At 43.3% G+C, this 10,512-nt stretch overlaps 1 protein-coding gene across 1 annotated transcript in view; it reads right to left on the reverse strand.

Moving 5' to 3' along the window:
* The window catches only part of sdad1 (SDA1 domain containing 1), a 13,801-nt gene extending 3,613 nt beyond the window's left edge, over nt 1–10,188 (reverse strand). The window contains exons 1-16 of the mRNA XM_046307430.1: nt 9,980–10,188; nt 7,291–7,395; nt 6,860–6,958; nt 6,641–6,751; nt 6,349–6,521; nt 6,122–6,254; nt 5,914–6,015; nt 5,733–5,802; nt 5,517–5,620; nt 5,367–5,424; nt 4,825–4,960; nt 4,068–4,165; nt 3,823–3,899; nt 2,879–3,008; nt 2,577–2,677; nt 2,157–2,341 (exon numbers count right to left, since the gene is read on the reverse strand). Coding sequence (XP_046163386.1) covers nt 2,157–2,341; nt 2,577–2,677; nt 2,879–3,008; nt 3,823–3,899; nt 4,068–4,165; nt 4,825–4,960; nt 5,367–5,424; nt 5,517–5,620; nt 5,733–5,802; nt 5,914–6,015; nt 6,122–6,254; nt 6,349–6,521; nt 6,641–6,751; nt 6,860–6,958; nt 7,291–7,395; nt 9,980–10,081 — 1,784 coding nt within the window. The 5' untranslated portion in view covers nt 10,082–10,188. The remainder of the gene's footprint in view (nt 1–2,156; nt 2,342–2,576; nt 2,678–2,878; nt 3,009–3,822; nt 3,900–4,067; nt 4,166–4,824; nt 4,961–5,366; nt 5,425–5,516; nt 5,621–5,732; nt 5,803–5,913; nt 6,016–6,121; nt 6,255–6,348; nt 6,522–6,640; nt 6,752–6,859; nt 6,959–7,290; nt 7,396–9,979) is intronic.
* Nucleotides 10,189–10,512: the final 324 nt, after the last annotated feature.

A 10,512-nucleotide genomic window follows, 5' to 3' on the forward strand; every position in this document is an offset into this window, starting at 1 on the left:
CATCTCTAACGGTCACCCCAGTGTGAGTTCCAAACATCTCTAACGGTCTCCCCAGTGTGAGTTCCAAACATCTCTAACGGTCTCCCCAGTGTGAGTTCCAAACATCTCTAACGGTCTCCCCAGTGTGAGTTCCAAACATCTCTAACGGTCACCCCAGTGTGAGTTCCAAACATCTCTAACGGTCACCCCAGTGTGAGTTCCAAACATCTCTAACGGTCTCCCCAGTGTGAGTTCCAAACATCTCTAACGGTCACCCCAGTGTGAGTTCCAAACATCTCTAACGGTCTCCCCAGTGTGAGTTCCAAACATCTCTAACGGTCTCCCTCAGAGCTCCTCTGTGGAGATGGGAGAACCTTCCAGAAGGACAACCATCTCTGCAGCACTCCACCAATCAGGCATTTATGGTAGAAGCCACTTCTCAGTAAAAAGGCACATGACAGCCCGCTTAGAGTTTGGCAAAAGGCATCTAAAGGACTCTGACCATGAGAAATAAGATTCCCTGGTCTGATGAAACCAAGATTTAATTTGTCACGTCTGGAGGAAAACAGGCACCACTCATCACCTGACCACCATCCATACAGTGAAGCATAGTGGTGGCATCTTCGTGCTGTAGGGATGTTTTTCAGCGGCAGAGAGAGTAGTCAGGATCGACGGAAAGATGAACAGAGCAGAGATCCTTGATGAAAAACTGCTCCAGAGTACTCAGGACCTCAGGAGCTTTACCTTCCAACAGGACAACAACCCTAAGCACACAGTCAAGACAACGCAGGAGTGGCTTTGGGACAAGTCTCTGAACGTCCTCAAGTGGCCTAGCCAGAGTCCAGACTTGAACCCAATCGAACATCTCTGGAGAGACCTGATAATAGCTGTGCAGCGACGCTCCCCACCCAACCTGACAGAGCTTGAGAGGATCTGCAGAGAAGAATGGGAGAAACCCCCCAAATTCAGGTGTGCCAAGCTTGTAGCATCATACCCAAGAAGACTTAAGGCTGTAATCGCTGCCAAAGGTGCTGCAACAAAGTACTGAGTAAAGGGACTAAATACTTAGGTAAATATGATATGTCATTTATTTTTAATACATTTGCAAAAATGTCAAAAAACCTGTTTTTGCTTTGTTATTATGGGGTATTGTGATGTCATTATGGGGTATTGTGATGTCATTATGAGGTATTGTGATGTCATTATGGGGTATTGTGATGGGTATTGTGATGTCATTATGAGGTTGTGATGTTATTATGAGGTATTGTGTGTAGATTGAGGAGACATTTATTTGATCAATGTTAGAATAAGTCTGTTACGTAACAAAATGTGGAAAAAGTCAAGTGGTCTGAATACTTTCACAATGCGCTGTACATGTGGATGATTTATAAAACCAGGCACACCTAACAGTTTGGCTATTGATTATAGACCTAATTAAGCTGGGGTTTCCCCTCTCCTCTCGTTTCTTTAACAATCAAGGCAACTCCACTGCTGCCTCCACCACATTGTTCTCAACACCAATATGCTGGGTAACTTTGCTATTACGCACATAGGAAAAAGGCTCCAAATCCACAGCGTACTGATGTTTCAGAACCGCGGACAGCAACTGCTATCCAAAGCGGGAGAAAGCTCATTTGCCATAAAATAATATTGTTTTTATTAGTGTTGCACCATTGATCTTATGTAATATAACCGCGTACAATTTCAGTAGCAAATGTCTTAAGAGTGATGGACAGTGCCATCCCCACGGCCTGGATCAGTCAGACAGGAGCCGGTCAGACAGGTTTTGCTACAAGAAATCTTGGCCGACCAAACAATCGACCGGTCGACTAAACGAGGTTATCCCTAGCCGCCACGATATACGGGACTTGCCGCCAGAGTTCAAATATTACAACTGTTTGCCGTAGCGTTGTTCTCTACCGGATGTTCGTTTGCACTGTTTGTTTTGCGGATATCACCATAGCAACGCATACCGTCGTGCTTTTTGTCGTCACCCTCTTCCTTGCTTCCTTGTCCCGTTATACCAACTGGTATGATGGTTTTTGCGTCCTTCGTCTAAATGCAGCATCAACGCATTTTAAATAAGATATTCCCATCAGGTAAAACATGGATCCACAAGTCGGCCCTGTTTTGAATTATATAAATCATAGGACCGGAGGTAAAATAACAAGACTGACCTTTCACCATCGTCATCTTCAACGATCTTCCTCTTCTGTCCCTTGCCCGGGGCAGCGTTGACCTCTTTAGCCATCTGAGCCAGACGGATCTTCTTGAAGTCGTCCTGAGTGAGGAGTCGACTGGAGCTGACCGCTGCTGCCTTGGCCTTCCTCTCCTCTGGATCCATAGTCTTCAGCTTCTCAGCCTGGGCGAGACACATACAATGGCCAATGAGAAGACGTTATTCACCAATAAGAACATGTTATTCACCAATCAGAACACTAATCACCAGGGTAGTGTTCATTTGGAACTAAATGGCAGAAAACGGACAGAAACAGGGAGAGACAACCTTAACCTGTCCAATAAGAAGTGCTCATTTTAGTTTTCTGATACAAATTGTTTTGCTATGGTGTGCTCAAATGAACACGAGCCAACCCTACCATTTCCACGGTGTCTTCATCAGAGGAGTGGTGAACATTGATCCATTCTCCGTCCTCATCATCATCACCACCACTGATACTGCTGGCACTCTCCCAGCCATCTAGAGATGAAGAAGAAACGCAGAGGAAGAAAGGATCAAATAATCAATATTTAAACCTATTTTTTTCCACACAAATCATCATCTATTGCATCTTGGAAATACAGTCCTTGATAAATCCAAAATGAGAGTCCTTGAAGCAAAAAACAAACAAGTAAAAGTTTCCAGTTGTATAATAATGACTATACACGATCCAATCCTTACCACCGTCCCCCTCTTCTCCCTCCTCTTTCTCCTCCACCTCCAGAACCTCTGCTCCAGGGATGTAGGTCTTGGCCCCCATCTCACCATAGTCCTGGATCTTAGCCTCGGTAGACAACTCTGTGGGTCGACCCTAGTAAACAACGCAATGGTTAAGTTATCAGTTAGCGCAGCCTCCATGACATTTCACAGCACCTCAGCCCTGGGGGGACTTTCACACAGAAGAACCACCTAGCATACCTCAGCCCTGAGAGGACTTACACAGAGGAACCATCTAGCATACCTCAACCCTGAGAGGACTTCCACACAGAGGAACCACCTAGCATACCTCAGCCCTGAGAGGACTTCCACACAGAGGAACCACCTAGCATACCTCAACCCTGAGAGGACTACCACACAGAGGAACCACCTAGCATACCTCAGCCCTGAGAGGACTTCCACACAGAGGAACCACCTAGCATACCTCAACCCTGAGAGGACTACCACACAGAGGAACCACCTAGCATACCTCAACCCTGAGAGGACTACCACACAGAGGAACCACCTAGCATACCTCAACCCTGAGAGGACTTCCACACAGAGGAACCATCTAGCATACCTCAACCCTGAGAGGACTACCACACAGAGGAACCACCTAGCATACCTCAACCCTGAGAGGACTACCACACAGAGGAACCACCTAGCATACCTCAACCCTGAGAGGACTTCCACACAGAGGAGGAGGAGCCTAGCATACCTCAACCCTGAGAGGACTTCCACACAGAGGAGGAGCCAAGCATACCTCAACCCTGAGAGGACTTCCACACAGAGGAGGAGCCAAGCATACCTCAACCCCGAGAGGACTTCCACACAGAGGAGGAGGAGCGTAGCATATGGGCGAGGGAGGGAGAAACATGACGATGTTGAGATCATTCTAAATGTATATTACATTGGTCTCAGCAACATACCCTGTCTCTCTTATGCAGCATCTTTGGATCCAGGCTTCTGAAGAGCTGAATGAGTCCTCTGGCAGACATCATCACATCTAAAAATTTAAATAATTACATTTAAATAACCCTTTGAATTGTTTTAATTATGACACGTGATGAATAATCTCTTGTAGCCACATGGTTAAAGAGAAAAAGATTCAAAACAGACATGTTAGCATACTTCCTGTAAGGACAGACTCTTCCTGTAAGGACAGACTACTTACTCTTGTCTTTGTGCATCTTGTACTGAGCCAGGTCCTGAAGCAGCTCTTCTGTGATGGCTAGGGGACAACGAGCTGCCACCTCCTTGATGGCATTGATGCTGTACAAAGCAAGTCCCACACGCTGTTACTCCATATATTCATGTTATTAACCAATAACTGATGCTGTACAAATCTCAACTGTATACAACAGTGTTATATACAGTATCCATGGTAACAATCACATGCAGAAGGTGAGGGACTTTACAATGGCCATCCAACCAGGTTACAGAGGAATCATAGGTGTGAGTGGCTTTACAATGGCCATCCAACCAGGTTACAGAGGAATCATAGGTGTGAGGGACTTTACAATGGCCATCCAACCAGGTTACAGAGGAATCATAGGTGTGAGTGGCTTTACAATGGCCATCCAACCAGGTTACAGAGGAATCATAGGTGTGAGTGGCTTTACAATGGCCATCCAACCAGGTTACAGAGGAATCATAGGTGTGAGGGACTTTACAATGGCCATCCAACCAGGTTACAGAGGAATCATAGGTGTGAGGGACTTTACAATGGCCATCCAACCAGGTTAGAGAGGAATCATAGGTGTGAGGGACTTTACAATGGCCATCCAACCAGGTTACAGAGGAATCATAGGTGTGAGTGGCTTTACAATGGCCATCCAACCAGGTTACAGAGGAATCATAGGTGTGAGTGGCTTTACAATGGCCATCCAACCAGGTTACAGAGGAATCATAGGTGTGAGGGACTCCCTTACCCAACACACATCACCTCTCCCGAGTTCCTGTCTGTCACAAAGTTATTGGCTATGGTCATGATGACCGGCTGGATGATCTCAGGTGGAACTAGTTGATGGGAGGACTGGGCTGCACACAGTAGTATCTTGGTGACCTCTGGAGAAGAAAGAAGAACAAATATTATTTTCAACTCGGGAGTTCTATTAAAACTCAACATGACTAATTGCACGCTTGTTTTCAATGACTGAGCTGAGCCCTTTCTTAAAACATACATCTTTGATGGGGCTGGGAGAAAAAAATAAAAAAAAACACTGTACAGTCTTCACTGACATTTTCAACCTCTCCCTGACCGAGTCTGTAATAGCTACACGTTTCAAGCAGACCCCCATGAGTCCCTGTGCCCTAGAAAGCGAAGGTAACCTGCCTATATGACTACCGGCCCCAGTAGCACTCACGTCGGTAGCCATGAAGTGTTTTGAAAGGCTGGTCATGGCTCACATCCACACCATCATCCCTGAAACAACTAGACCCACTCCAATTACTGCTGTAGCTCAGAGCTTACCTCTTTGATGGGGCTGAATGAACCGCTGTAGGAAGGGGTAGTAGTTGAAGAGAAAGAGCTGTGGGAATAGAAATAACAACGTGAATGTCTTCTTTTTTATTTATTTTTTACATTGTAGAATAATTGCACTTGTTCATATCATTTTCTTACCTCATGAATCCCAACGAGTCGGGATATTAGTTCCATCATCATGATCTTCACCTCAAAACGCTCATTAGAGTCTTCCAACTGCTTTAGTAGCTTCTCTGAAAAGTCTGTGCAAAATATTTAATATTTCTTAGGAAAAACCAGAATATAGAGACATAAAACAAGTTCCAGATCTTGTTTAGTTTATAAGCGTGCGCTTTTGAGGGTGACCATACATACCTTGAGGATCATGAATCAAGTGGATGGCAGAGAAATTGAAAACCTCTACCTTCTTCTTCTTCTTATGTTTCTGTGAATCATCAAGATTTATTAACTAACAACCAACACAACAAAAACAATTGCCAGTTAAAGTCTGTATCTTCAGTAAAAACAAAGAAAAAACACAGGACTCTCAGCGTACCTTAAGGACCTTCATGGCCTTCTCCATCTTCTTCTTGTTCTTGGACGTCTTCCTCCCTGTAGAGTACCTCACCATCAGGTCTCTAGCCGACGGACCTTCCTCCTGGAGATAAGAGACTGGCTTAGACCCGACAGAGCAAGGAGGTCTCTCCTCCAATCAAATCAAAATGTTAAACCCCCCTCCACTATGTGGTGTGGTGAACACATGCCTCCGATTCTGAATCACTCTCCCTCTTCTCATCTTCATCTTTACCCAGGAAGAACTTCATGCCTGCCACGAGGATCTTTGTGACTTTGGAGAAACATGCTGTCGTGATCACGTTAACAGTTTTGGCGTCATTCCTGTGACGGAAAACAAGGAAATTAAAAAAAAGATGTATATCAGGCGACGTGTTTTTGAAGATACTTTAGCACAGAGCCAAGGCATGTAACTTACCAGATGTTCCTCTTGTACAACTCAATCATAACATCTAGTGAGATCTTGGCTGCTAGAGGATTGCTGTCTCTCAGCATGGTGTACATGAAGTTCTGTAATGTTGTGTTGACTTTGTTGTTCTTGTGTTTGGAGTTGATGTTTTTTATGTCATGGACAATGTGCGAGTACAGCGTCTGGGAAGAGATGAACAGGAGACTAAGCGCGAGGCAGACCGTGACTGACACTGTAGACAGACCATAGACATGGAATAACAATATCGGTGTGCAGAGAGACAGAGACACTCCGGGCTCACCTTCCTGAGGAGCTTGTCGTGACAGCGCAGCAACTCGAAGAACAGCTCCAGAAGACCGGTGGGGTTAATCAGATCTTTGTTCCTCAGCAGAATCAGGGCTTTGCAGAATGTCTGAGCGAGTGAGAAACACGCAAATAAAACAACAACACATTAAATACACTTATTTTTAACAGCTGACAAGGGAGGGGAAAATGTCTGTTGATGATTTGTCCTCTTTACCATCCGTAGATCAGGCTCGAGGACTGTGTGATGATTCATAAGGATCTCAGTCAACTCCTGAGGGAAGGAAGCAAGTTGCTGCAGATAGCAGTGTCCAACCTGGAACAGGACAATAATGGATTTAGTTTGATAGCTTCCCATCAGGACTAACATCAGCAGTGTACTTGTGTCTACAGTTGGTGATCTATAAATAATGGACAGTTTATGGTTTCCAATAAGACCCACAAATACAGCAGGCCTACAGACATTTCCTCATTTGAGATAGCTTTGACCCCCAACTAGGGTAATCACGTGACATTTATATTTACGTTTCTGTTTTTAAATATTTTTAAATATTTATTATATTATTTTTTATATTATTATTTTATATGATTAATATAATGAATTTGGCATACTATTTATAGGACGTGATTTGAGAGTGATGATCGTACCTGAGCAAGGAACATGACCAGATCTGCCAGCTCCTTGTTGGGTTTGTCAGGCTGGAGTTTGAAGATCTGGACATTGGACTGGTAGTGTCGATATTGTTGCAGGAACTGTAGATTAGAAATTAAAAACGATCTTTGTGAAAAACACGTACTCAAGTCAACAGGAATTGACATAGCTAGCCTCTCCCGATTCAGAGTTTGGACTGGATAAACAACCACTCTCATCTCTAATATATAGGGTCCAAAACTTTTGAACGGTCAGAAGAATAAATCAGAAGAATGTTGAGTAAATTTAATCTGAATTTACTCCATCTGTTGTCCTCTGATTTCGTCCTTCTAACCAACGCGGTATTACAGTCTGATGTATTACTACTATGACATAGCTAGCAAGCTAAATAGTCACTGACTGTATAAAATATGTAACCAGGCCTACGAAGCTCTTTGTCACGTATACAGTTAAACAGTAAGTTCAGTTATTTTAACAGTAATGTTCAGTCTTCGCTCGTTCCATAGAGATAGCTCGTGAGTATTTTTCACTCACACGCTCCATTCTACTTCCGGTCTACAGCAGCATGTTGCTGAATAGACAGGCAAACAGGTGTGAAACAACAACAGGTGTGTCATTAGAATCTGTTTGTTTTGATTTGAAGGGGGTGGTAGCATTAAATAATTTGATTTAATACTTTCTTTGGTACTGCTTGGCAATGCAAAGGACAATGTTTCCATTAGAACTAGCCTAGGCACTGGTCGTCACTAGTTACCACAGCCACAAAGTCATAAACCCTGCCTATTTCTACAATTTATCTAGTTAAAATCTCATTTTAAACCTAACCTCAGCTCTCAAACTTCAGGCGGGATGCTGCCTGCTCCCTACAGTTATCAGCCATTCGCGTCGCACACAACTGCCTCACGTAAACTACTTTTCTAAACATCAGTATGTTACCGTGGTTACTCCACGACGTCAGTCTGAAAGAAGTCGCTTGTAAAAATAAATAAAAAAGACGCATGAGTCTCTACAAGCCAGAATGTTGAATAAAACGATCAACTTTGACGGTTGTCTGTGCTGTTGGTTCTTTTGGAGGTAGGAAGTGAAGATAAAAATGTCCACAGGAAAGTGTTATTAGCCCAACATTTTGGTGCGCAGGTAAGTAATATGGCTGTGTCAGCTTGTAAAGCCAGTGAATATTTTCATTCACGTGATGCACAATATGTAAACAATAGCCAAATGTATCCAAATGTCAATCGAATCGCATTTCCTCACAATCAGTGTTTGTCAGCTCGGGGATTCGAACTTGCAACCTTTCGGTTACTAGTCCAATGCTCTGACCACTAGGCTACCCTGCTGCCTCTACACTCTAACCACTGGGCTACCCTGATGCCCCCGCCTGTTAGGGAACTGTTTCCCCACAGGTCTGTTAAAAACAGAGGGCATGTGTTCCACAGGTGGGAGCAAATTACAGTGTCTTTTGAGGGGCCGTTCCTGGAATGTCCATATGTACAGTCGTGGCCAAAATTTTGATAATGACACAAATATTAATTTTCACAAAGTCTGCTGCCTCAGTTTGTATGATGGCAATTTGCATATACTCCAGAATGTTATGAAGATTGATCCGATGAATTGCAATTAATAGCAAAGTCCCTCTTTGCCATGCAAATGAACTGAACTTCCCAGACCTTAATCCCACTGAGAACTTGTGGACAAACAAAACCCCACAAATTCTGACAAACTCCAAGCATTGATTATGCAAGAATGGGCTGCCATCAGTCAGGATGTGGCCCAGAAGTTAATTGACAGCATACCAGGGCGGATTGCAGAGGTCTTGAAAAAGAAGGGTCAACACTGCAAATAATGACTCTTTGCATCAACATGTAATTGTCAATAAAAGCCTTTGACACTTGTGAAATGCGTGTAATTATACTTATGTATTCCATAGTAACATAAGACAAAAATATAAAGACACTGAGGCAGCAGACTTTGTGAAAATTAATATTTGTATCGTTCTCATAACTTTTGGCCACGACTGTAGGAACACCCCGAATTGCGGACTGCAGTTGCACACTATTGCCGCATCCAGCCACCGGTGTGCAACTTAAGTTTTCCGAAAATGTGATGGAAAATTGTGTTTTATTAAGATCGTGCACACCCCACACCCACCCCGGCGGGTCGCCATTAAAGCTATGTCTTTAAAGCTTGAATGGAGGATGCGTTATGTACGAACCGGTTCATGGGGGACGAGTGTATTATCCGGAATGCACCTCAATCAAAGACATGCAGATCTAGAGGCTACGTCAAAACCGTCTACGGAAAACATACGGTCCAACGCGGGACACGTGCTGCTAAAAGATGTACAACAACGGGTCGGGCGATGTATCGCAAGCTGTGTCGCTATTGACTTCCATTAAGGCACAGTTTATTCATTAGATACTGAATAAAGGCTGTCTAAAACTGGCCTAAGATAGAACTAGATAGCTGGCTAGCTAGCGTTAGCTTTATAGTAATGCGATCAAATATAGTAATTTCTAGCTAATTAACGTTAGCAATATAGTTATATGATTCATTAACATAGTTTACTTGCTAATGTTAGTTCAATGTAAAGCAGATAACTAGGAAGTTAGCCAACTAGTTTGTTTACTTGTCAAACTAACGTTAGCTAGTTGGCATGCGTTACCTAGCTACGTTTTATACACTCACTTCTTCCGTGTACGACTGCGGATCTCTCTTGATCAGGTTCTGCAATTGCGGCAGATTGGTTGGCAATTTGTTGTTGTGTCGACCGGACATTATTTTATTCATTTTCGGTATTAAAAGAAATGTCTATATTATAAATATGTTATCAAAATACCAACGTGGCTCACTGGTAGATCGCCATTTTTTCCAGACTCAGAACGGAACGTAACGAGGGACAAACGAAGTGGCAGTGAAACGCGTTGCCAAAAGCCAGTGAATTCGGGGGAAATCAAATATTGCCGATAGTAGGCACTAGTGTTGTGCAAAGAAGAATATTGAAATCAAGGTCCTTACATAACCCACTTAAAAATGTTACATTATGATATAGAACCATTTTCAATACAGTACTGTTTTGTGCCAAATACTATAAGAATATTTTGAAGATAAATACACAATTGAGAGGATGAGAGGACTGAAAACTAGAGTACTAATGGTCAATAGGGAATTGTAAATAGGAGTTGTGTTTCAGTTCAACATCTGTTTAGAATCTGTGGAAT

This window comes from Oncorhynchus gorbuscha, linkage group LG16 (genome assembly GCF_021184085.1).
Source record: "Oncorhynchus gorbuscha isolate QuinsamMale2020 ecotype Even-year linkage group LG16, OgorEven_v1.0, whole genome shotgun sequence".
NCBI classification, from domain to species: Eukaryota; Metazoa; Chordata; class Actinopteri; order Salmoniformes; family Salmonidae; genus Oncorhynchus; species Oncorhynchus gorbuscha.